Raw genomic sequence first — 27,848 nt, 5'->3', positions numbered from 1 at the left:
ACCCTCACAGGAATGTCTGCTAGCAGAAACAACTGCCATCTTCTCCAACAGAGCCCCTTAATGGTGAACAGATAATGCCTGGTCACCAAGAATAGGTTGAGCCAGTTCTGGTTCTGTAACTGCCATTCCAGTGCATTCTGGGATCTGTATTCCCGAGTTCTCTTTTGAGAAGGAGCCACAAGCACCTGCTTGTAATGGCATGGGAGAAGGATGTCTAGGAAAGCAGAACTGTCTTAGCCTCTCCTTGATGTCCCGGAGATATTTGCAAACCCTACAATAACTCCAGTCCAGAAACTTTGTAATCCTACTCTACCTTCTCCATATCCCACCTCACTGAAGAAAGCAAACTTGAACCTCAACAAAAATATTAGTTTGGATTTTTTTTTTTCATAAAACTTTATTTTGTGAAATTACAACATACAGAAAGAAAATAACTTAAGACTTCTTGTGATGTTGTGCCCGCAATCTGGACTAGCCACTTGAGAAATAAAGACTTTACAGCCATAGACTGACCACAAGGATTTATTGTCACATTTCTCCTGGGTATACACTGCTAGAGGGCAAGCCGTACGGAAAAATACTCAGATATGGTGAAGAGAGCAGATTTCTCCATCTAGTTTGCCTCAGCAACCAGATTTATTTGGCTTTGGTTCTCTGTGAATACAGCGTTTTTCGGATTGAAAGGGAAATTCCTATTGTACAATAAAAAAAAAAGGGGGGGCAATGTGGTGTATAGTACAGTCCTGTTTGGTTTCCACAGTGATAGCGCTAGATGGAGCAGGAGATTCTCCGCCTCAAGAGCCTCCTTGCTGCATGGTCTTTGGAGATGGTGCCAGTGCTGAAGGGAAAGCAAACATAGTGATAAGTGACTGAAGTTCATCATCTTCCCAAGAAAGCTGTAACTATTACAGCTTTTTATTACAGTTCTGGGATATTTTAAGACAATTTTTGCTGTGCTTTAGACTATACAGATAATAACAGTCTGAAAGAGTTATGTGACACCAGCAGCAGCAGATTTTGTATTTTATAATAGCAATAAACTAATTACTAAAAATCAAGATTCACTGTTCATTATTTTTAATACCTTTCCTTCTATCTCCAGCTCACACTATCAATAAACATTGAGGTCCATATTCAACTGCTGACAAAATCAGCCAGTTAAACTTATCCAGCTAATTTAGCCAGGATATTCAGTGGCATGGGCTCACTGCTGAATATTCCTAGCTATCTTAAAATTAGCCAGATAAATGTATCCAGCTAACTTTAGGACTGCTCTTTAACTGATCTAAAATCATCTGGCTACATTAGCTGGATAATGCTGAAAATCAGTGTTATGTGGCTAAGTTAGCCAGATAAACCTGCTCTACTCAGGAATGCCCCCAGGTTGCACCTGACAAAGCCAGATATGTTTTTAGCCGGATAAAAATAAAAAATCAAGCCCATTATCAGTAACAAGTGTCATGTGGTATTTTCCTTTTTTGATTCCTATCTTTGTAAAAGATGGAGGTTTGCTGTATGCCTGGATATAACATACTATACTGTTATTAAATATATGAATAAGAAATTATTTTAGCCACCACACTTACAGATAGCATCATATTGACTGGGATATTTTTGTCTTGTCCTGTTTATACATTTTTAAACTCCCATCCAAACGTATTCTGGGATTGGCTTTTCATTATCAAGAAAATTAATTCTAGAAGGTTTTTGAATGGCAGTTTGAAAAAAGATTTGAATGTAATTGAACACAGTGCTGAATATTCAAAGTCTAACTAAAAATCTAAATGATAGCCTTGGCCAGGGAACTCATGAATTGTGCAAATAGAAAGCACATACTGTACCTTGTAGATTCTAGTCTAAATAGACAGGATGTGTTTGACAAAAGCTGTGGAGTAAAGCAAAGGTGGGACAAGGTTATTGAAAAAGGAAGTGAAAAAAAACCAACCACATGGTATTAACATTCCAGCTCGGCTTAAAATGATTGCAATTCAACTGTGGTACAGCAGAAATTCACATGCAGCCTTCAGAAAGAAGGAGCAGTATTATTTTTTAATCACAGTACACTGAAGTCCAGGGAATTGCAATGATTTCTCCGAGATCTGATAGAATCACTAAAGGGGGTCATTTACCAAGCGGATCGCACGCAATACCAAGATGTGGGCGGAGTCAGGGTGGCGTCGGCCCCGGAAGAGGAAGAGTCGGGGCGGCACCAGGGCTGACGATGTGAATACTTCAACGACAGTGAAAGGTACGCTTAGTTTTTGCTGCCAGTTTCGTGCCGAATAACCTCATCTTTTATGGTGTAGTTATTTGGTGCGACACTTTGCACCAAATTTGCCAAGCAGACAATTTTTACCAAATCTGTTGTGGTACTGTTGATGGCGCAGAACATAACCATAGATGTGCATTTATTCAACTCAGTGCAAACTACCCTCAATGGGACCATATTGTTGAAGATGAGAATGAAGCCAAAGAAGTGAAAAACGTATATCTCTGGATCTAAACACCCAACAGTACTATTAATAGTAAAAACTGACATTTAGATATTGAAAATGGTCTAAAAGTTGTTCAATGATAGCACAAATTTTTAATATATACCTTCATAGTTGATGCAACCATTGGAGTCCTCCTGACCTGCCAACAGGGATTCTACTTCCTCCTCTTTCATTTTCTCACCTGGAGAAGAAAGGACTGATTTAACCTCAGAAATTTCACAGACACATAAAAAATAAGTCCTCTAACATTAACTTTGATTTATGTCTTTCTTTTTGTTCCATGGTTCTCTAGTAAAGAGCCAAGTGTCATAGGGACCCTTTGATGTGCTCCTTTGATGTGTAGCGTCCCAGCAATGGACAAAATATTTTCAGGATGGTCCTTTGAAGAGTTGGCATCAGACTACAGGATGGCGCTTTACAATGATGTCAACTTTTAAAAGGGAAGAAAAGAATGGAAATAAGGTCGTTTTCATCCCAAAACATCAGTCTATACACACAAATTATTGTTACAATTCTTGCCTTGGTTTTATTAAGAATCTATTCATGGAAAAATAATGCATTAGACTTACAGTAGTATTAGGATTGCAACTGCAAGTGCAGAACACCAACAGCGAAAAGGAGGTTCAGCTTTAGTCATAGCAAAAAGCCGAGTTGTTCTCTCTGAAAGAACTACTCAAGTCAGTGATGAAATTAAAAGTCCTTACCTAATGTGGCCAATACGTGACGAAGCTCAGCACCCATCACTGTGCCATTGCTTTCCTTGTCAAAGACACGCAGACCTTCAACAAAGTCCTCAAAGCTACCCTTGTCCTTGGTGTTGGCAACGGTCTGGAGCATTGGCAGGAACTGCTCGAAGTCAACTTTCTTGGCATTGTACTCTAGGGATGGGAGAAGAAGCAGCTTACTTACACATACACACGTGACTGCATGCACCTTTTATTCCTCTGGTAGCAAGGTTTCAGGATAAATGCTAAATATAGCATCCAATGACTGGAACTTTGTATCTGTTGTCCTACAATCTGATATATATCAATACTCTGCTGGGCATTTTTTCAATGAATCAGTGTTTTAATACCTAAGTCAGGGTGCTTAGATTTTTCAAACAGATGGAGGGGGTGCGTGGGGGCAGCTGCAGGCTTGGTCCAGCAGGGCTGAGCATTTGGACCTCAGGTGGGAAGGAGGGAGCAGGGGGATGTATTAAAGCCAGTAAGCCTGTGATCTTTCTTTTAATCGGTTATATTCTTTTGACTACAGTAGATCGCGTCTAAAGTTATCCAGAAACATGTTTCTGGAATAACTTTGGACCTGCTCTTGGGAAAATCTAGAGTTAGGCAAATAATTGTGCTGCTTTAAACATATATGTATTGTTTTGTTTTACGTGTTTTGATTATGGATTCTTTTTTTATGTAATCTGTATTGAACTATATTTGGAATCAGCAGAAAAAAGAATGTGCAAATAAATAAATAGAAAGCCTGAGCAAACAGGCAAGTTTTTAAAATACATCTAAATTATAATACAGCCATTAATTGATAATTCAGTATTTCTTGTAGTGTAACAAGTCTTGAAAGACCAAGATGGTCATTAGTCAAGGGCAATGTTGGTAAAAAGCATGATGATACTAAAAAAGAAAATAAAAGATCTATAAAAATGGTTTAAAACAGACAATGCAAGTAGCTGCTTGTCTCTGTACATTGGAAATTGAAGTTACCATGATTGTTAAGACATTCTTGTAGCAATTGCAAAATCAGAATTCAGGCATCTGCATATTGTCAAGGATGGTTAAGGAATCTATGCAATAAACTTGTGCTAAAAAAGTTTTAGCATGCATATCGATAAATGTTTAACATGCATATTAAGATACCACTTAACAGATAATGCATTAAATTTGAGCATGTACTTGCAAAAAATTAGCCTCCATAGTAAGTGAGTACTGTTAGCATTGATGCATGTTAATCCATAAAACTATAACTTCTCTACATTCATCCCCAAATTTTAAAAGCCCTGCATGCATAAAAATCGGGGGTTACATGTGGCTGGGCCCTGCGTGCACCACGCACATTTTCAAAAGGGCCAGGCCACACCAATAACCACCAATACACGCTGAAGTGCCGCGTCAACTGAAAGGGGTGGGGGCTGGCCGGGACAGTGGCCATTAGGCCCTGTCCCGGGGAAGAGCAGCTGGCAGCCAGCCAGCCAGCCAGCATGTGGAAGATACTTCTGCCCTGGAGGAGCAGTAAGCATGAAAACAAAAAACTTGGATAGTTAGGTTTAGTTTAGGGGTCGGGGCAGAGAGGGGAAAAGGGAGGAAGGGTAAGTGGAGTTATAGGAAAGTTCCCTCCCAGTCCGCTCCTTACTTGGAGTGGACTGGAAGGGAACTGGGCAAACCCCCGATCGCATCACCGAGCATATTTTAGAAAATTCCACCCACCCACCCCCCCTCGCGTGTGTGAGCCGTGGGCCTCCTGCACATGCGTGCATGGATGATATATTTTAAAACATGTGCGCGTCGACGCATTTGTAGTCCCCTTGCTGCAAACCTCTAGAAAAGTAAGCTTGGCACATGTGCTGGCTGTCAGTCCTGAGAGCAAAGGCTGGAGAGCAACTGGACCCTAGGAGAGGAGTTGAGGGAAGAGAACAGACTTCCAAGGAGAGGGAAAGCCAGACCAAAAGCACATGCCTCAGAAATCTGCCAAAGAGAAGAACGACCTTGACCATTCCTGGCACATCCGTCCAGTGAGAGAAATCTATCAGTCTCAAGTCAGAAGGACACCATACTCTCCCCACCCCCAACCACAAGCATCCTGTAATCTTGGGACACTAATGGCATGTTATCAGTGGTTCTTACTGAAGCCTCAGAACGCTTGCTGTCATCTTTGGACAGAATAACCCCAGCAGTGACAGCATTGGCCATCGCCATATGCCAGCACAACAAGTTCAGGTGAATGACACTACTGTGTATCACATGCCACAAAGTTACTCTCCTGTTCATGCTGGTCACTCCTTTACCTCGCAGAAGTCACTATCTCAAGGGGACAGGCTGGGGTGGGAAGAGGCTGCCTTCTGAGCATCCCTCTTAATTCTCACTCAGTGCTTTCTATGAGAAACGTATGGCTCAACTGCTACAGCCTTATTTCTGCTGCAACACCTGTCATGCAGACCGTTCGTCCCATCTTAGACCATGCAGCACATAGAACTTATGCCATGCAATGTTTCAGCATAATCATGACATTTGACTGGAACTTGTGAAATGGGCCTTTATAATGAAATAGTTTAAACATTATGCCTTATTCATTGTGCAGTGTACAACAATGTGTGAAAAAACAGTTATGGTGAACCTTTGGTTTGAAAATATATTTTCTTGTCTAAATAAATGTGGAATTGTTTTATGACCCAACAGATTCCTCCTATTCCTTTAAGCCTCCAGCTTAATTGAACCTGGACTGGAATCCTGTTGCCATGAGTCTTCATTTGCAATTGCCTGGGGATATTGCTCCTATTTTTATATTTCCCCCACAGCGCACCTTGTCTGGCATTACAGTGGCAGCCCCCCATCTGGGGGCCATGCACCAGGGCTCCTTCTGGAGCCCTGTAATCATAGGCCCTGATTCTGGCCACCAAATGTCAGCCTTAAGCAATGACCAGGAATCCCTACTCCCCAAGGTCAATGAATTCTGCCTCCACGGCATTCCCAGCTGATTCATGGAGCAGAAGACCCAGCTTGGGGATCGAACCATGGACAACATGACAGTGCACAGTACTACCACTGAGTCAATGGATCAGCAATGTACTTTTTTTTTTATTTTTTAAAAGCGCATACTCTCCCTTTCCTCTGTTTTTTCCCATGTCCTCCACTCTACACCTCCCACAACATTTCTTGCCCTAACAGCCCCTATATCTTTTATCAGTAATCCCCAACACATCCTGTTAGCTGAGTCCTTGAAATAACATACATATTAAAAGTTAACGCCTGGTCTGAGGCAGGTGTCAAACTTTAGGTCTTAGTGAATTTCAACTAAATAGCACATAGAAGAGAGCATTTATAGAAATGCTATTTAGCATTCACCTGTTAAAGTCTCATTTGCATATTATGTTTCTTTAGTTCCGTATGCATACATACTAATTTTTTAAAAACTATTTTAAACCAGGCACAATAACTACTCAATAGAAACAACATAAGATGAAGAGGCATAACCAGAAATAATGATTTGGGGGTATGCAAGCATTTACCCCACCATGTCTCCATGTCCAGGATTCTGTCCAAGTATTATTATGTGCCCTTTTGCTCTCTAAGCATGTGATCAGTTGCGCCAATGTTGTCATTTCCGCTACTTTTCTCTCCCAGCACAGCAAGCTAGGAGCTTGTTTCCACATGTGTGCGATGGTGAGGCAAGTGTTTGCATACTAATATTTTTTGAGACCAGTTTAGCATGCACAATAGCACATGCACTCTAGTGTATAGTACATTAGTTTTTTGTACACACTAAATGACTTTGAAATACACATTAAACTTTAATGCATAGACCCCATCATGGTATAAACTCAGGCTATTTGAAACTACTGTATAATTTCTAGTGAATTGTAACTGAGCATTCATGCTTTCTAATTATCCCCAGTTGTTTTATATTTGTCTAATATCATTTAGCTGCAGGCATTATTTAATCTTTATTTCTTTTGTTGTGACTCAGAAGGACTATGGGACAGTCTTGGGCTTTAACCTGACAAGAAAACAGGTTCATTGAAAAATGAGAACTCTAGAGCTGGACAGGACATCTGTAAACCTCGATTCCCACCTGTGCTCAGGGTGTGATTGTATTATTATTGTATGCATTGTAATCCTGTTTTAGAATATGTATGTGTCTGAGAATATAATTGTAATAATACAAAGGTAATATGTGTACCTGTTCTAATAGGGTTATGATTCATTAATGTTTGCTGTTATGTGGTTAGGGAAAGAAGGGAAGAATTAATATTCATACAGTAAAAATCGCTGGCCTTTAGGGCAGTGTTTCCCAATCTAACCAATCGGGTTTTTAGAATATCTATAATAAATATGCATGAAATAGATTTGCATACATCAGAGACTCAGTGTATGCAGATCTATCTTATGCATATTCATTGTGGCAATCCTGAAAACCTAACTGGATAGGTGTGCCTCCAAGAGAGAGTTGGGAAGCACTGCTTTAAGGTTGCTATCTAAGCCTTTCTTAAAGAAATTGAAACTACAAGTCCATACATATAATGAGGCATAAACAGAATAGACTGAACTTGCCAGGATTGATTTGGGTCAAGTAGCAACCCAAGCAGCCTAGACTTTCTTTGTCACAAGGTAAAAAAAATAAGTAGTCTCCAATGTACTTACCCTCATTACTGGGGTTGCCCAGAACTTTCTTGACCTCAGCATTTGTGGGGTTCTGCCCGAGAGCACGCATTACATCAGCAACCTGGCTGAGGGAAATCTTGCTGTCGCCTGTTCTGTCAAAGAGGAGGAAGGCCTCTTTGAAGTCTACAAGAAGGAAGGAGTAAGAATGAAAATAAATGTGTGCCTGTGCGTCAACTGCTCAACCACCCTAAACCAGTGCTTCTCAACCCAGAGCTCGGGGCACATCTAGCCAGTCAGGTTTTCAGGATATACACAAAGATTTGCATGCACTGATATTCAATCTCATGCATATTCATTGTGGATATCTTGAAAACCTGACTGGCTAGGTGTGCCCTGAGGACTAGGTTGAAAAGCATTACCCTAAACAATTACATGTTTATCTTACATGCTTCTTTTCCTAAGACTTTTTTTTCATATTTTGTAATAACCTTTTATATTCTATTCTTTACCTCCCAAAGTCAGTCAGTGTTTATTTTTTCCATGTCCTTTGTGGCTGTTTTCTATGCTTTTGAGACTGAAAGATTTGCATCTGGTGCTACTGACAGGCCTTTCAGCTCAGATCCCCAGCAAAAAGAGGATTTTTGAGCAGTCAATTAGCCTTTCTTAGCTATGCTATGTATCTTTTCCAAAATAATTTCTGGAATATTCCATTGAAATCCCTTCTACTTCAGCATCAATAGAGTGCAGTGAACCTGGCATGTACTTCGCTACATTTATGTCTCAATGTAGAGAAATGGAAGAAATAAATAGAAAATTCCTACAGAAAGGATGGCTTCTTTCATACCCCCTCCCTTAATCCTTTTAAGAAATAACAAACAGAAAATGCCAGTTATTTTACAGTTTTTATTTTTAGAGATCAAACTTATGCCAAATAAACCCAAATAAATTGGGGATCTATGTGCACATAATAGATTTTACTGTATAACCCACTTAACGCTAGACACCTCACTTAACCAAATGATTTCGATATAGCACTTCAGAAATGCCTCTTTTGTTTGCAGGTCTGTAAAATGAACTTATCTGACATTTTTATTCCTATTTAAAAATATTTCAGAAAAAAGCAACCATTGTTTCCCTTGCATAAACTGAGATCTGATTACTCCAATCTGATTGCACTTTACTAAAAGATTTTCTTCCCTGGTTCAATAGGGCTGAACAAGCCCTTTAAAGAGAGCAGATAACCTTTGACACCCGATATGTGATTAAGCCAGTGTTCTGCTGTCTGCCCTTCTCCATCTTTCTCAGCAAGGACACATGAAACTTGGTATTTGGGGTTTTGTCCCCAGCTGTCCTTATATCATTAGCCTGGAGTGGTTAGCACACAGTATATACTACACTAGTGTAATGTGATACTCTGTAAAATTAATCCTTCAATATCTGATGTGCTGAGGCCTGTAGCACACAGCCGTCCCTTGCACACACCACCTTTGAGTCTGATTGAAACAGTGTCTAGTATAAACCTGGGGGAAAGGAGAAAGACATGAGAGCTTTCTGGCTAATCCTGCAGGATTCAGTCACTGGGTAAAAGATATTCTGGATGACCAGATTGTTCAAATTATGGAACTCTGTGTCCACTGTCCAGTACTAGTCAGGCTATCATGACAGGGAGAATATCATTATCCAGTCCTCTATGAAATACATTAAATTAGACCACACTTGTAGTTCCCTACACAGTATGATAACCTGAATGAACTTATTTTGTACCTATGAAAGCATGTAAAACATTTTTTTTCAGTAGTTGGGCTCATTTGAATTTGCTGATTTTATCTCCCGTATTTCCCCTTAACAGGATAAAAGGACCTGACTGAATATTGCCCTCCTCAAATGCATCTAGAAGTACATGTGGCTTCCATGCACACTTTTAGTTGATTTAAAAAGAGATGTTCCTGGGGAGGTGTTTACCGGTGATTTTCAACTGTATATGTGATATTTTGCCTCTTCCCCCTCCGTCCACTTGGCCAGCTGCACAAGTAAGTACAAAGTACGTGGACTTCTTTAGCATACAGAATTTGCAGCTGCCAATTTTCAAAGGGAAATTATACATAAAATATGCTTGTTAAATGGGCCCAAGCAGTTTGCGACTATTTGACAATTGTCCCCCCTCCACAGCAACCATGCTAAGAAATTATTGAATATCTGGTTGGTGAATACAATAAAATCATTAGGATCCACCTTTTTTGTTGTGCTATATTTAATTCCTAAGAAGATATTAGAACTGAAAGATGCTGAAAGCTCTTCCTGCTTATTCATCATTATATACTTAAGTCAGGTTTGGAGCTTCTATAGTAACACTGGTATATGTAAAGAGCGAACTTAGAGAAGGGAGATTTTGACAACAGGAGATGTAGCCATAAGAAAAGAATTACAGCTTTAATTTTTAAGTCTAAAACATAAAAATGTAATATATTAGGGCAAAATAGGCTATGAGGGGTATGAAAAATACCCAAAGCGAAAGTTGAGAATTTGGGGAATTTGCACCTGACAAAGCCGGCAGCTGTTTCCCCTCATAAGTCAGGAGAAGAGAGCTGCGGTCTTATGAGCAGGAGCCCACATGTCCTGCCAGAAAAAGCAACATGGCCCCTTCATAAATTCAAATCCTGTCATGGGCAATATTTTCTTCTCCTGATCTGCTCTGTATAGCAGTTCTGCCAGACCTTTCTCTTCACAAAGGAGATTCTTTCTTTCTTGGGTCCAAACTTTTACCATTTAACCACAACTTCTCTCCTGAAAGGTTCCTTCTTCCTGTATATTTAGATAGTGCATTACGATATCTCCCTCTTGCTCTCAACAGATTTCCCCTTTCCCAAGACTAGCAGGGTTATGTACAGTTCAAGTTATGCTTCTTCTATTTGTCTTTACTATAGGAAAGGTTTCACACCTCAGGGGTACAAAGCATTTATTAAAGCAAGAAAATACCCCCTCTGCACACTATAGCCTTTGCATACTTTTCAACCTCAAAGAAATGTAACTAGCTACAGCGTAACATAAAGTCTCTCAGTTGTTATCATGGTCAGTTGAGTAACTCGGTGCCTTCCCTGGTAACATTTCTTTTTCTGAGAGAAGACCAAGATCAGATGATATTTTAGATGTCCCTCCCCCAATCTCGCTTCTCTTGGATAACAACCGAGGCCTCTACTCTAAAATGATAAAGAAACCCTTTTGAAAGCAAAGTTCTGAAAACTGAGAAATACATGTCTTTTCTTTTAGTTCCCTATGCCCCAAAACACCCTTTAATTCTTACATTTGGGAATGTTAAGTAGGAGCAGTAGTAGTAGTTGTAGTAATGGTGATCAAATGCACGGTTACTAAACCTAAATTCTTTATCTCTTATCTGTGTGTGCTCTCATTTCCTGCTCTTGTATGACCTGGATGCACCTTCTACTTTATTTTTCCAGTCTAGCAAACTAACAGTAGCTTTTGCCTGAAGGCTGCTACATTCACTGTATGTTACAGGCTTCTCATGACTCACCCTCCTGCTGATCACGAGTGAACTCGATCTATTAGGAACAAATCAACCATAAAAAAGATTTTTAGTTTTTAAATTGCTCCTGTTAGATTTGTAAAGCACCCAGCTCATGGCAGGAAAGCTCATTCCAAATCAGCCAATGTGTTTTCTTTTAGATTCTCAGAAATTGCTGAGATGCCTAACCAGGCTGGCAATGAGATAAATGCACCTTGTGCCTCTGCTCACTAAGGCCTCAGTTCTGCAAAATTCCTGAACTGTGTAAAAGGCAGAATAACTAGAGATATTCAGCCTGTGTCCATTTTTTTTCTCATAATAATGAAAAAGATATTCTGATTGACTTGGGGGTTATTCTGCTGTGTTCTATAGATATTTACAGTTGTGTAGGTTTTTTTGTTTTGTTTTTTGCACACCTCCAAATTTTGCAGACTAGAGGACTAAGTGCTCTGGTCACAGAGCAGTTACTCTCATTTTATGCCTCTGGTAAGAGTTTCCAATGATTAACACCTGGAGAGTTATTATCACAGACAAAACAGAAGAGAAACCCCAAGGTCTCAGATTTCAGCTGCTCCGTGAGGATTTTAATGGCATGACTTTACTGCCAGGCCAGCTCCGTTGGATTCCTGTTCCACTTACCAGCGATTTCATCATTTGAGAAAGACTGCAATGGAAAGAGAAAGGAGAGAAAAGGAGGAACTAGTAAAGTTGTAAATGCATTGACAGAAATAAAGCAATACTATCATAAGAGTAAGCAGGCTACTACTAACATAGTAATTCTCCAATCAAAAATGTATTATTAAGAAAAATGGAAAGATTGTGCAGCAATATCTATCTAGTCCAACAATTATCTTTAAAGCTTAGGCAATCAATCAAATACCATCTAAGCATGCTACATTACTTTAGACTATATTAGATTTTTATAGATAATGAAAATTATTTGAATTATCATTTTTAAACTATGTTGAAAATGAAATAGTACATTAAAATCCCATTAATATGAAGATTACATAGTAAATCGCTGTTGAATCTGTATTCTGGTGTGTTGTACTACAAAAATAAACCATATTTATTACTCAAGTTGAAAATGATTTGCATTAATCCCACCATCGCTACAATAGCTGGTTTTGAATGCTACAAAATGCATTGAGTCTAATGCCCAAAATTTGTTTGCCAAGTCTATTGTAGGCACTACTTTCCCACCAAATAGGAATCAATATTACGATGCAGAAGTTTCTAAATTTTTAAAGGGGGTTTTTGCCCCAACGTAAATTCTTTCTTCTCTGCTGGACTAACCCACTTGGTTGCTAGAAAATTTACTTAAAACAATCAATGACATAGTAAGTAAAGAATGCTTTTGGACGCACCATGATTGAGATGGTCAGTAGGAGAGTAGCGCAGAAGTGGATGAAGTCTGCTAGTGGATAGCCTGTGTCCCTGAGTGTGGTCCGTGTGCTCTGGTCTTTCTTTCTCTTATTTATTTGCAGGCTGTGACATCAGAACCAGGATCAAGTGTCAGAAGGAGATTGTCCCCTCCCCCTGGAGAGTTCTTTAACTTTCTTAGGGCAAAGGGAAAAGAAGATCTGCTTCTTGACCGACCTAGGAGGAAGGCTATTTTTAGAAAGCCTAAAACGGCCAGGCAGCGGCAAGCTGCAGTGAGTTTGAAACTTGTCAGCACTTTCTAGGCCTGCTGCAACTTCAAGAAAGATTATTCCTAAAGTGGTCATGCCAAGAGTAGTTTTTATAGGGGTTCTTAATCATTCAAGGGGTTATTGAGTATAAAAATGAAAGTATACTGTAAATGCGTCATAGGATACCGTAATTTATTTCGGATGCATTTGCTGGTCTCCTATGTATTTAGAGGCTCTGAGGACAAGCTAGAACAGGGCTTCCCAAACCTGTCCTGAGGACCTCACAGCCAGTTGGGTTTTCAGGATATCTACAACGAATATGCATGAGATACATTTGCATATCATAGACTTAGTACATGCAAATTTATCTCATGCATATTCATTGTGAATATCCTGAAAACCCAACTGGCTGTAGGGTCCCCAGGACAAGTTTGGGAAGCCGTGGGCTAGAGTATATCCTCAGATTTATACTATATAATATATAATATAATAGATGGTATTATAAAGGGACAAATTATACTGTGTCAGAACAGAATGGTAAGGGAACAATTAGGATAAAAAAGATCTTTCCTAGCTCAGCTAGTGGAGCTGCTCCTTCAGCTCAGTAATGGAATCCATGATTTGGAGTCAGAAAGCTTAAATACTGAGTATTATAGTACCATGTATTACTGTAACATATAAACTCTTACACTATCAATGAAATTGAAAATCCTAAATATGGTAATATTATATTGTATATGTTTGTGTGGGTCAATCTCCATATACAGCCTCTTGCATTTCCTATATCTAATTTAAGTTGTCCTAATATAGTTAGTGAATTCTTCTCTGGACTAGCAAGTTAAGAAATATGAGCGTCAAAGTTTTACAGTCAGAAGGTAGATTCATACATTAATAGAAGAAAATATTCCCCAGATGTTTAAAAATGTTAAATAAATGTCATTTCTTTGGACGTCCAGCCCAAGCAGAACTGACCTCTGTTGGGCTACAGTGCCATGAGCCTTCATTCTCAACTACCTGGGATTTTCCCTCTATTCTACACCATCTTCAAACTCACTTAGCTCAGCCATTATTATTATTAATACAAAATGTATTAATTGCATGCTCTACAATTTGCAGTGGGAATCACTGCAGCAAAAATCCTCAGTCAGGGCCATAAATCAGGCTGCATACAGGGCTTCTTCTATCACTTTGCAATCATGAGCCCTAAGATTGACCACTAGGTGATTGTTTATGATGAATGGGACTTGCTCTGCTTCAAGGGTTGTGAATGTTGCCTCTGCAGCATTCTAGCCCCAGCTGACCTAGAGAGCAGAAGCCAGGCCCAGAAATAAGACCCAAGTCCTCCTCATGGATATAGCAAGCATATCAATCCAAAGTTAAAATAACTTTACCTATACAGAGCATATAGAGTTTAAGATACTGACTCTGATTCAGAAAGTAATTTATGAGATTGTATAATTGGCTTGACATGCTTTATTAAACTGTATATGTCAAAAGAGTTATCACTGAATAATTTGCAGATGGTATTGAGCCTTGTTTTATGATTATTTTGTTATTGTTTTGTTTTTTAAATTATACATGTATTAGTTTTGTTATCTGCTTCGAAACTTGTGATGTAGCAAGCTACAAATTTTTTATAAAACTAAACTAAACTACTCTCTGTCATAAAAAATTATTAATAGTATCATCATTCAAAAAGAAACACTTAAGAAAGTCTTTTCATATATTGGGCCTGTAATGTGGAAAGCATTGTCTAAGGAATTGAGAATTGAATTTGAGTATTAAAAAGTTAGGAAGCACCTGAAAGCTATTCCCGGAAGTTTACAGGTAAAATTAGAGTTAATGTTATGATTTTATGTACTTATTTTAAAATGCTTGTATAAATGATTGTTAGAAGTATGCTTTTATGAATTATATATGTAAAAATTATAATCTGCACTGATCATTATTTGTAGATAATGCAGAATATAAGAATTTTTAAATAAATAAAAATAAGCATAGTGCTCTCTATTGAGCCCCTGGCCTTACCCTTGCAGTGCATATTTAATTGCATAAGCCAGTGGCGTAGCCAGAACTGAGGTTTTGGGTGGGCATGAGGTTAACATGGGTGGACTGTAGGCATGCAGGTTATATTCTTATTAATAAATAATGCCATACACTGCACTCTATAATGGCTTTCTAAGTAGTTTGCAACAGCCATTATGCATCATGCGTGAAACTTTAAAACATTTTATCTCAATTATTTCAAGCAAGTACCAGAATTAAAAATTACTTATTAATCTGTATGTATTTATCTTATATTTATTGCAGTTAAAAATGCACAAGTATATCATGTAAAAATCAAAGAAAACAAACAGATCCAATCAATCATGTAATAAAACAAAAATTAATGTATTCTTTCATGAATTCTCTTTAATAAAAGCCAGAAATCATCATAACTGCAATAAAATATCATTAATCATCACAATTCACAGTACAACCAACATGAAAAAAAAAATTCAAATTCTGGTGTCACCTCAGCAAAAAATATCCCTCCACCTCTATTTTGTGAAGTAGCACAAACTCCTGCAAATAAAGAGACTTCTAGAACCTTGCCATACCATACAGTCACAACACTAACTGTCAGGACTCAAATAACAGCAACCTTATGAAAATGAAGCAATGCAAATACTATACCAGGTCTTAGAACATTAATATATCACCTACTGGAATAATAGAACAAGCTGGACGGCTACAGAGAAAATACATGTGAGCAGAAATTCTGCTCTTCAGTATTTCTGAAGAGACAAAACAGAGACCAACCCTTACCTAATATAGAAATAAGAGACTTCAAATTAGAAACAGAAACATGCAAACAAAATCGAAATAGCCTGAGATACTAGACTCTGAACCATGGCATACTGAAGAAAGTGCAAAATACAAAAATATAAGAAATACACATTCCCAAAGATTGCATATTCCAATAGCTAAAATCTCTCTCTCTATATATATATATTTTTTTTTCTTTATTTTTTACCTTTGTTGTCTGATCTTTGTATTTTTCTAATCAGTTGTCCCAGTCTCCTTTTTCCCATGTTTCCCTTGTCGCTCATTTCCTAATTCCTTTTCAGTGTCTCTCTTCTTCTACTGTCTTCTTCCCTTCCTCCCTCACACACACACGCTTTATCTCACAGACTATCTCACACACAGAAGCTCTCACTCTCATATGTTCTCCCTCCCAGAAACTCACATTCTCTACACACATACACAAGCTCTCATTCTACATGCTCTATCATACACACACGTACAAGCTCTCACTCTCTCACCCCACTCCCAGACTCCCATTCTTATACACACAGATGTACACCCAAGCTCTCATTCTCCCCCACATACACACTTTCAAGCTCTCATTCTCATCCACATACACACATTCAAGCTCCCATTCTAACCCTCACACACACATTCAAGCTCCCATTCTCACCCACACATACACAAGACTTTTTCATTAGCACAGCCAAAGTCCTACTTTGCCGTTGCAGGGACAGGGGTCCCACGGTGGCTTTGTAGCTCCAGCCCTCCTGTTTGCTGTTGCAGGAATGGGATCCTGCGATGGCATTGCAGCTTCGGCCCTTCTCTTCACCATCATGGGATGGGATCCTGTGGTGGCATTATAGCTCCAGCCCTCCTCTTCACTATCGCAGAGATGAGATCCCATGGCGGCCTTGCTTCTTCTGAGGGCTGCTTTTTGCCATTGTGGGAATGGGATCCTGCAATGGCCTTGCTTCTTCTGAGAGCTCCTCCTTGCTGTCGCAGGGATGGGATCCTGCGATGGCATTGCTCCAAAAGGCCTCTTCTGGTTGGGTGGGTCTGAGCCCAAAGTGGGTGGGCCATGGCATAAGCATACTGTTTCTCAATGAACTCAAAATGTAAAGGTTTCTTCTGACCTCCCCTTTTGGTTCACAAGGATCACAGACTTTCTTATATAAATAAGCTGCACCAAAATCCAGTGACAAACACAGTACTAATATTTCATTTTTATTGTATGCAATTAGGGGTCCTTTGGCTGATGCATGGATTGATACTGCATGTGATAACAATTTGCTGAGAGTGGATTGTGGCCATTTCATAATCCTATGTTGATTTTTGTGTTTGACCTGTATTGCATTACCTTATGGAGCTGGGGTAAATTATGCTTGGGGCAATTTGAAAATATATTTGTTTTATCATTTAATTTGCCTCTGTATTAATGTGCATTGAAATGTTACTCTGTGGATTACTTCATTACAGCTCTTGTTCTATTGTATTTATCTTTTTATACTATAAGCTGTCAAAACTCCTGTAGAGGAACAGTAATGGTGTGACTAGGATATTGATAAGGAAGAACAGGGCAGTTTTCTGCTTACAAGAAAGTAACATGGAGGGGTGGATATATCATAATTTTAAATGCATGCATCTAATAAATACTGTATTTAAAACTCTACATAATAAAGACGTTGTGCACCTCAGAATGCATAGAAATCTCCCTTGAAATTTATAAACATCACTAGAATTACTGTCTTATAATAATTTGGAGTCTATTATTCAAAGATGTAAGAATTCTTTTATGTCTCTTTGGATCTACCCATTGACATAGCTGCTTAGACTCCCTTTTCTCATGTTAGAAACAGACCTCTGTGCCTCTAAGCAGAGAAGAAAGAGAGAAAGTCACTGCCATTCCAGAGAGCTTCCTCTTATGGCCATCTGGGAGAAGACAGTGAGTAGTTCCTGAATGTAATCCACTTTGAAGTGTGGAAAAAAGTATGAAAAGTGGAATATAAATAAAAATAAATAAAAATAATAAAAATAAATATTCAGCCATTGTGGGGAAGTGGAGAAGGAAAAGCAGAGGAGTCTTGTTTTGATGAAAATGCTGTATGATAGTTGCAGTATGGAGATATAGGGATGATTTGAATGCAACACTTGCATTCAAATCAAAAAATTCTGACTATAAAAATGGTTTCCAGGAGTTAGCAACCCTGGTGGCCTGCATGGAAAGTAGGTTGAGAAATAAGGCTATGGTGGGTAGTAGACTGGAGATCGAAGACCTTGGGCCTTATTTTCTAAGGCTATGCATGGATTCTAAGGAATCCATGCATAGCTCCACAACACTTGTGGAGCTATGCATGGATTCCTATACAAGGGGCAAGATTTTCCAAAGTATCGCAGGCCTTTTCGCTGTCCGCGCCGTCCTCGCAGAGTCGGCCCCGGTGATGCCCCGACTCCTCCTCTTCCGGGGCCGGCTCCGCCCCGATGTAGGTAGCGCAGGCGTGCGCTACCTTCGCTAGCTATCGCAGGCTTGCACTGTTAGCGCAAGCCTGCGATAGCCTTAGAAAATAAGGCCCAAGCTCTTCGATCTCCAGTCTACTACCCACCATAGCCTTATTTCTCAACCTACTTTCCATGCAGGCCACCAGGGTTGCTAACTCCTGGAAACCATTTTTATAGTCAGAATTTTTTTTACTTACAACTCAACTTATTACTGATCAGGGCTTCAGGGCCTTGGGTGGTGGGGGAAAGGGGAGGAGGAGATTCTGCTCTGAAAATAGCAGGGATTCCTCTCAGAGAATGGGGGATGGGTTGTCCCTTCTCCTTTCCTTGACTCTACCCTACCTCTTGGTGCCTTTCCCCTTCCCACTTTCCCTCCCAGTACTCTCTACACCTTCTCCCTCCCAGTACGCGCCCCACTTCTGTCCGAGTACTCTTCCTATCTGCTTCTTCTTGATATACTCTCCCTGCTTCATCCCTTGCTCCCTCACAGTACATTTTTTCAGCCTCCCTTCCTCCCTCCTGATACTCTCTCCTCCTTGTCGCCCTATTTTCCAACAAACTCCTACAAGGCCTGGGCAGCTTTGTGCTGTGAAGTCTGGTCATTATTTCTGCTGGTGTCAGCATCTCAGCAGTAGCTTCTCAGCCCAAGCTCAGCCCCTGATATTGGAATTCGCAGCAGCCTTTTGCTATGGTCCCCAAAATCAGCAGTATTTCCTCTGCTTGGGTCAGGGCTGGGGCCCAGCAGCCGGCAGTTCATTTTAGGAGTATTTTTCTAGCATTGCATGCATCACTTCTGGCTCCTACCCAGAGACCAACTAATTCAGAGGGAGTCAGAAGAAATTCGGCAGAATTGTGGCTGGCAATGAATTCATGGACCTTATGTTTTTGCCATTTTTTAATGGGCAATTAGTAACCATGCTGCTATGGATTTTTAATGAAGTACGGTAGATGGAAAGGTAAGGAAAAAAGATCAGTGTTCATAAACTACAAAAGAAGAGAAAGAGGAAGACAGGCAACAATATGTGGAAAAGGTAAGAGAAACTGGGAAAACAGGAAAGCGAAAATGCAAATAGAAAAAAATAGCAAATACAGTAAAACATGAGGACAAGAATTATTTTTAGATATGTTAGATATCTTTAGATTATTTTTAGATATCTTTAGATTATCTTTAGATTATTAGATATCTTTAGATTATTAGATATCTTTAGATTATTTTTAGATATGTTAGATATGGGACTCTGACTCTCCCAGGTTAAAGCACCATTAAGCTTTAACCCGTACGCCCTATGGTATCACTTCATATTTATTTCCTGCCTTATCTTCTTTCCAGCTTGTTGCAAGCTTCCAAGTTCTCTTCCCTGTTGATTGTAACTTTGACTCATTCCTACCTACTGTTTATCTTTCGTTTACTTGAATAGTTACCCCAGTTTTATTCTTGTTAATTGTAAACCGATCCGATATGGTTATTTACTATGAAGGTTGGTATATAAAACTGTTAAATAAATAAATAAATAAATAAATGTTAGTGATAGAAGGAAGTGCAAAAGCGGCATTGTGAGATTTAGATGTGAAAGGGAGGACTATGTAGAAGCTGTATTATGTGATGTTTTAACTTTTATTCCACGCTGAAAGATTTTATAGCACATTGCAGAATATAAATATTTTAGTAAATAAATAAATAAATAAATAAAAGCAGAATTGCAGTTCAATGTTCATTGAGGAAGGGCCAGAAGAAGTAAGACCACAGAGAATAGACCTAAATAGGAATGGAAGCAGGCCTGGATTTAGGCACAGACAATGTAGGCAAGGGGCTGTCATCCCATGAAAGCTCCCAGGCCCTGTGCTGAATATTCTGCATAGAGTTGCTGCTGCTGCTGCTGCAGTGCAGGTGCTGGCTATGAAATGAGGGGAGGATCTGGCCAGGTGGGATCCAGATGTCTCACACCTCTAATGAACTTTGGGGGAAGGAGAGGATGCCCCCATTGCATATGGACACTCCCTTTTTAAATCCAGCTTTGATTGGAAGTAAGGTAAAACTCAATTTTCAAAAGACACTGTTTATGAGGAGCTAACTAAATAAAAAATGGATAAATGATGAGGCTGGACAGGTTACATCCAATAGTATTAAAGGAACTTAGAACAATTCTGGAAGCTCCACTAGCTGACCCTTTTAATGTTTCAGAGTCTGGAGTAGTTCCGAAGGACTGGAGACAAGCGATGTGGTTTCTCTTCATGAAATTGGAAGAATGGAGGAGGCAGAGAAACTACAGGCCAGTTAGTTTGAACCTTATGGTGAGGAAATTGATAGAATCACTGCCAAAGCAGATGGTATGGTTTCTGGAAGTCAATGGATTACAAGATCCAACACACCATGGTTTTTACCAGAAGTAAGTCTTGTCAAGCAAATCTGATCAATTTCTTTGACTAGGTGATCAGAAAGTTGGATCAGGGAGAATGCTACATGTAATGTACTTAGCATAAGCTACTTTTAAATAAATTGAATGCCCTTGGTATTGGCTCTAAAGTGTCTGCCTTAGAAACTGATTGAGTGGGAGGTGATAAAGGGTAGTGGTAAATGGAGATCACTCTGAGTAGGGGGGAGTTAGTGATATGTCACATGGATTGGTCCTTGGACCAGTTCTTTTCAACATTTTTGTAAGTGATATTATGGAAAGACTATTGAATAAAGTTTGTCTTTTGGCAGAGTATATCAAAAACTGCAACAGGATAGACAGCCAAAAAGGTGTGGAAAACATGAGGAGGGATCTATCAAAGTTTAAGGAATGTTCTAGAGTCTGGCAGCTAAGATTTAAATCTAAAAAAACACAGTCATGCATTTGGGCTGCAAAAACCCAAGGAGCAGTACAATATAGAGGGTGAAATTCTTCTATGTACGAAAGAAGAGTGGGATCTAGGAGTGTTTTTATCTGATGATCCTAAGGTGGCAAAACAGGTGGATAAGGCAATGGTAAAAGCCAGAAAGATGCTTAGCTGCATAGGGAGAAGAATGGTCGGCAGAAAAAAAGAGCTGAAATTACTCCTGTATAAAACCCTAATAAGATCTCATTTGAAACACTGTGTACAATTCTGGAAATGGCACCTCGAAAAGCATATAAACCTAATGGAGTTGGTCTAGAGGGTGGCTACTAAATGGTCAGTGATCTTCATTATAGAGCATATAGGCGACAGTTTTAAAGATCTAAACATATATACCCTAGAGAAAAAGCAGGATAGAGAAGATATAATAGAGACATTTAAATATCTCCAAGATATCAATGCAGAAGAGGTGAACTTCTTTCAGTAGAAAGGAGGATTTGGAATGAGGGGTCATAGGATGAGGGTAAAAGGGGGAAGACTCAGGAGTAATCTAAGAAAATATATCTTTGCAGAAAGCATGTTGGATATATGGAACTTCCTTCCAGTGAATATGGTAGAGACAAGGACGGAGTCTGAATTTACAAAAGCATGCTACAAACACAGGGGATCTCCGAGGCAGTGGTGGGGATTGTAGAACTGAGCAATTGGTGTGGATTGGGCAGATTCGATGGGCCATGTGGTCTTTTTCTGCCATCACATTTCTATGTTTCTAGGCCATCTTCGTTTTGTGAGACCCTTCTGTAAAGTTGTGGATGGGGTAGGGCTTCAGGGTAAAAGAATGGTATGGTGAAGGTTGCAGCATAGTAGAGAGTGTGTGCAACTACTGGGGATACAGCCAAAAAAAATAAAAGTTGGAGAATCATGGAGATCACAGGGTGAGTTCTACAGGCTATATTGGTCATATAGAAAACTGGATTTTTGTCAAGTTGTGCTACCTTTCATTGGTTCTGCAAAAAAGAAGTGTGTGTGTGTGTTACCTTTCATTGGACCAACATAAGTTGCTTTTATTCTTGAGGGTTCAAAGCCACATAGAAAGGATCTGTGTAATCTCTAAAGCTTATGTAAAACCTTTCCCTTCTTGTTCATGACTTTTTCTTCCAGGCATATTCTTCAAAGGATTACACTTGCTTGGATATGACTCCTAATGGTCATGTTACTGTACAGCAGCATTTCTAAAGTCTTGGCTTCCTATTGGAGTCACTAGAAACTACTGAACCATAGGCATAGAGTGATAGAAGTATGTGACCAATGTAAGGATAAAAAAGAAGCACACATAATGAATGAGAGGAAAGAATATATATTTTTCGATTTATAGGAGTAATTCCCTACATCCATTCTCCTAATCACCATTTTTGTTTCCTGCATTGTTAGACAGCAAATTATGTGACATTTAAAACCTAAATATTAGAAATAATTTAATGATTTTTTGCTTGTTTTTAATCACAGATATTAACTGTTATATAAAGTTTAATAAGACGGAAACCTACTCATTTGTACTGAGGACGGCTGGGTTTTAGTCATTTTTATGTGTCTCCTGTAGTGCTCCATTCTCCTTGAGTAAAACATGTCTGCCATACTTGCATATAATGCTGTCTGCATGAAAATTGAAAACACCCTGTACGTCTGGTCCAGTACTGCAGTGCCATTGTTTAGAGTCTGAGAACTTTATTACAAACTAAATTGTTTTGGTAATGTACCCTTGCTTATAGCATTTAAACCCTAAAATTTATAATATTTCTATCTAAGCAAAATAAGACTTTACAGAACCTTTTGACAGTTCCTAATAGCTGTATTGTATTTGTCTACAGTACAGTGTACTATATTTACATATCTAGAGTTTTGTAATCTACTAAATGCACAATGCTTCTCTCATTTACAGTCCTAGTGTTAGTGACATCAACACATGAGTTTCCGCTACCAACTTTTCACTCTTCAGAGCTTTAGAGATTTCTGTCAATGCATTTGTCTTTTTGTTTACCTTCCTCCATGTTCCACTTGCAGCATCCAATCAAAGAAGTCCTTACTGAATAGTAAATGCAACAGGAATTATGACAGTTTGAAAGAACATTTTATATGCACTCATGGATCATGCATTCAAAGATCTCAATATCTGGCACAACCAGCACAGCAGTACAGAACATGCCTATTTATTCAGCTGCATGCATGCCAGTTACCTTTACCAGAGAAGAAAGGATGGGTTACCAGGTAGAAATTTGACTTCTCTAACCGTGCCCACCAGAGAATCAATGCTATGATGCCATTCTGGTCTGGACACAGAACTCAATCTCTCCCACCACCTGACTGCGCCCATATTTGGAGGTAAGTTGTATCCGATTTTCCATGGGGATACCCATGTCTCTGGTTTAAAAATGGTACATCATGCAAATTAAGATGCAAACAATGCAAACACTGGCCTCCAAAATTTTCCATTCATTGGAATTCAAGAGGAAAGAAAAACTATCTGCTCCTTCTACTATACTCCATAACCTGAAAGCCATTTTTCCCATTGAAACAATAATGTGGGGTCACTGGGGTCACAGAGCTTCTTTCTTCACTGCCAGGACTTGGATTACAGATCAAGTCTTAAATAGGGCTGCTTAGTTCCTTAAGGCAGTAAAAGCCCAGAAAAGTCATGTGATCATCGCTTTCATGTAGTAATATTGTTCTTATTCTTCATATCACCTTCTCCAGTTGATTTTCCTCGATGACTATTCTAACAGAGGTTCCCAACAAAGAAGCTCTGTGCTGTTGTTTATTTCCGATAGTACTTCATTTAACAGAAAAACAATTTATTAACAGGAGGAATGTGGATTCTTTAAAAATTGTTTAATATGTCTCAGTGTATCATATTAGAACTATTTTAGCTAGGTTTTGAGGGCTAGTTGGAATGGAAAGATTTTGTGTCTGGGCAAAATACATGTCCTTATTCTCATCTCCTTGGCCACTCCTACACTTTCCTTATTTTTGGCTCCAGCACAATCACTCTCCTGTCCTCTAAATAGTTCAGGGGTGGCCAACTCCAGTCCTTTTGTAGCTCTTGAGGACTGGAGTTGGCCACCCCTGAAATAGTGGGAAGAAGTCATTTTCTAATATCTCTTCACTAAATGGCCAGTAGAGGATGCAATTTAGCAGCAAATTGTTTACCCTGACTATTCAAATAATACCCATAAGCTTTCATGTCAGATTTATTCATTAACTTTGGAAGCTAAACTACCCTCTGAATTAAAGTAATGTATACTGTTTCCCATTTTTAATGTAGCCCACTTTAGCTTAAAATATAAAGGGAAATATCAAATCTGACAAATTAAAAAAATGCTGTAAACTAAAGGTAAAAATGTCCAAAAGGGCTTACTCCAGGACAATTTAGAGCATAGAGCTCACTACCAATGGGACCAACACCTCTACAAAGTAGGGTTTGATGTAAAAAAATATTTTTTAAAAATAAAATCATATTTTGGAAAACTTTTAAAACTAATTTCCTGCACATTTTTTCTGACTAAAATGGCAAACCTGAAACAGTTTGTACACACATACTTTATTTCTTAATAAATATTTGTTGTGAGCATACTGGGTTGGGGGGTCAGGTATTTGCCAAACAATACATTTTAAATTAATTGAAGAGCCTGAGTTGGTGAATTCAAGTTTGCTTCTTTTACTAGTGCCAGCTGAAACCTGCTAGTGCAATCCAAGTGTTCCCTTTTCTGATTTTTTCCAAATGAACTGAACACATTCACTCCCATAATAACTACAACAATGGAATAACTGTGCAATGTGATACTTAACCTGCAACTGGGAGGGGTTCATGCAGCTCTTTAGGGGGCCATAGTGTGGCTTTTCTGCTGCATAGACTTTCTGGAATTTCCCAGAATAATAATATTAAAAACGTTTAAAAAAATAACTTTGAAAAGATATTGACTGGCTTACTGGTCATGTAACACTATACTGGAGAACATAGCTGCCCTATTTATTTTACTGAAGTAGGCTTTACAGAATCTAGGATAGTGAAGAAAGCGAAAAAGAAATCGCAATTCATCAGACCCTCATAACCTCCAGTGCAATATTTTTAAATTATGTTGAAGGTCTCCATTATTTTGTGTCAAACTCCATGCAGTATGATATTTAGAAGTATTTATTATTCCATGTATAGGATATGTCCACTAAAGACAGGGTATTTGAATTAGAAATTACCTTTTAACAATCTACTAACAAAATTGAGCCCTCAAGAAAAAAAAAATTAAGGATTGCTAACTAGGAAAATGGTAAAGCCCTGGTCTTCTTGTGTATAACATAAGAAGGGATTAATGAATTCATGATTCACCATCAAGATCTTGGGGATGAAGGCGGTGGTAACCCTGCCTCCAAATGCCTGCCCCTCTTATTGACTTAAGCTTCCCTTAGGTCAGACGTCTGCTGGGACCCCCGAGAGTGCAGCAGGGTAGAGGCAGATTGTCTGCCTGTTGGTTTTCTAGCGAGACAGATGATTTCCTCCATCCTCTCGGAAGGCAGACATAACACCTTTTCCGCGAGCAGGATTACTTGCCATCCAGTCACTTAAAAGCTCACAAGACACAGGGCATCCACACTAAACCAAAGGCAGGCTGTGAGATGACTAGGCGGTGGTATTACATTCGATCGGATGCAGTTCAAGCATGCTTCACGGCAAAAAAAAAAAATGACAGTTTACAGTCACTGAAATCCAGTGCCCTAATGCAATAATAGTTTTCAGCCTCAGCCCCACATAAGGGAGCAGCAGGAATAAAAAGTAAAACTTGGATCGTTTTTGCTACTAAAGCTCTCTCTAGTTGGGTGGGCAAGCAACACAGCTGTCAAATTTGACAAGCAGAAAAACCGGGTTTTCGGAGCAGATGTGTGTATTTCTAAAAATCTTACGCAAGGAAAAATGCACTGTTTTGGCTGCATAATCAAACATAAACATGGCATTAATTTACAGGTGCTTTCTAGAAAGTCTTTTTAGGAGCACAGCGCGTTTCACATTGATGAAACCGTGCACTAACCGCCTGCAGCCTGTAATAATGAATGTCCAAAGCAAGGCGGCGGCCTGTAATGTGCCTAGAATACGAGGCTGCTGCTCCCTGCGCTCTCAGGAATAAAGGCAGCAGGGACCTAGATTCAGTCTGCACATTTAGCGCGAAAGATTCGCTACAGCTAAATAGGGATTATGCCTCAGAATATATATTTTAAAGGAACAAGCAGAGGAGCTTTACATTAAAAAAAAAAGAAGGCCGCCAGGGTACGATCTGTCCAGACGACCGGCGTCCTTGGCGGGATTCTCGGGGCTGGCTGTGTGTGTGTGTGGCTGCTCCCTTGTCTCGCCCGGGCAGGCTCGATGTCAGTGACCGTACCCCGTGCATCCATTACCTTAACGCTGGAGAGATCGATGGCCGGCTCTTTGGGCTTGGCTGGTTCCGGGGCCGGAGCCGGGGCTGGGGCAGGGGCCGCGGCCGGGGCGGGTGCGGGAGCTGCGGCGGCGGGCTTTTTAACATCCTTCTTTGGTGCCATTTCGTTCAGCGGTGAAGTTTGGTAATTTGATTAAAAAAAAAATAATGGAAAGGATCCAGCAAAACAAAAAGGAAGAAGCACACAACCCCCTTGGACGTGATTCCCGAGTAGCTTCAGAGATGTACAGCCCAGCGCCGAGCAGGGGAAGCCAGTGTGATCCGCGCTATAAGGGTGCATATATATATCTATTTCACTTCGTGCCTCGTACAGTCCCGCCGCAGGGCGCTGGATTGGACAGTTCTCAAGTCGAGGGGGATGGCATTGGCCGTCAGACTATAAATGGAGTATGAGGGGGGGTGTCAGGGTTTCAGCAACGCGGGAGACTTTTTTTTTTTTTTTTAAACCTCCCCTTTTAATAAGTCGAAAGGAGAAACAAGGATGACAAAGCCCCTGAGATCCCGTGTTGGCGCGCTGTTTTTTCCTGTCAGCTCGGCTGAACGTGTAAATCATTATTTTTTTTTCCCGCTGGCATAATGTGTGCCCCTACCCCGAAAGATCGGGTTTCTTTCAACCCGGAATGCTGGGGCTTTAAGGGGCTGGGAAGATCTTCGGCCCTCTCTCCTCTTTTCGTCACCACCTTCCTCCTCGCCGCCTGCTGCAAGAAAGTGTCGATCGAGCAAAGGCATGGGAGAGTTTAAAAATAAAAGCAGACGTATAAGGCAAGCCTCCTTGACTTCCAGGGCAAGTGTACTCTGTGTCCTCGAAGATTTCTCCAGCTGCAGTTCCGAGCCCGGCTTTTTTTTTCCATTGTAATAAAATCCGGCCCTTAATGTCTGCATACTAATCTTCCTTTGATAAAGCTCCGTACAGTATATGCCACACTGAATTGTCTATTTATTAACCCAGGCTGGACATCAATCTACCGTTCAAATGGTAGATGTAATGTCACAATATCTCCCCACCCCACCCTCCACACACATACATACACACCTTTCCAATTTAATGATGTCAGCCCTCCAAGCATATTTCCACCCTTCTCGCCCTTAATGTAAACATTTTAGTTAATTTACTGGACTAATTCCTATATTGCCTTTGCTTGCTCGCAAAATGTGGAATAATAAATAAGAAAGTCCCTAGAAGAAGGGACTGGGCTCCAGAGCACACAGAATCGTTGTAGCCGTCCGAAAGCGCCTTTTCGTTTCTTCTGTCATTGGTATAAAACTGCAACTGATATAGGCTGCAGGCTCCGGAGTGTTTT

At 39.7% G+C, this 27,848-nt stretch overlaps 1 protein-coding gene across 3 annotated transcripts; it reads right to left on the bottom strand.

Annotated features, from left to right (window-relative positions):
• Positions 1 to 506: 506 nt before the first annotated feature.
• On the bottom strand, positions 507 to 26,835 carry MYL1 (myosin light chain 1). 3 transcript variants are annotated; one of them, XM_029606139.1, is made up of 8 exons: positions 23,109 to 23,149; positions 12,704 to 12,824; positions 11,976 to 12,000; positions 7,856 to 7,999; positions 3,200 to 3,373; positions 2,599 to 2,676; positions 1,842 to 1,885; positions 507 to 838 (listed from the first exon to the last, which is right to left on the bottom strand). In XM_029606139.1, the coding sequence occupies exons 1-7, from the start codon at positions 23,132 to 23,134 to the stop codon at positions 1,857 to 1,859; spliced, it is 597 nt and encodes a 198-aa protein (XP_029461999.1). In that variant the 5' UTR covers positions 23,135 to 23,149; the 3' UTR covers positions 507 to 838; positions 1,842 to 1,856. The 3 variants fall into 3 exon arrangements, with proteins under 3 accessions (XP_029461999.1, XP_029462001.1, XP_029462000.1); XM_029606141.1 differs by lacking the exon at positions 23,109 to 23,149 and adding an exon at positions 11,346 to 11,373 and having other exon boundaries at positions 12,704 to 12,816; XM_029606140.1 differs by lacking the exons at positions 11,976 to 12,000; positions 12,704 to 12,824; positions 23,109 to 23,149 and adding exons at positions 11,346 to 11,373; positions 26,510 to 26,835.
• Between the last annotated feature and the right edge of the window lie 1,013 nt (positions 26,836 to 27,848).

Source organism: Rhinatrema bivittatum, chromosome 6, assembly GCF_901001135.1.
Source record: "Rhinatrema bivittatum chromosome 6, aRhiBiv1.1, whole genome shotgun sequence".
NCBI classification, from domain to species: domain Eukaryota; kingdom Metazoa; phylum Chordata; class Amphibia; order Gymnophiona; family Rhinatrematidae; genus Rhinatrema; species Rhinatrema bivittatum.
This window is presented reverse-complemented; position numbering and strand designations above follow the sequence as displayed.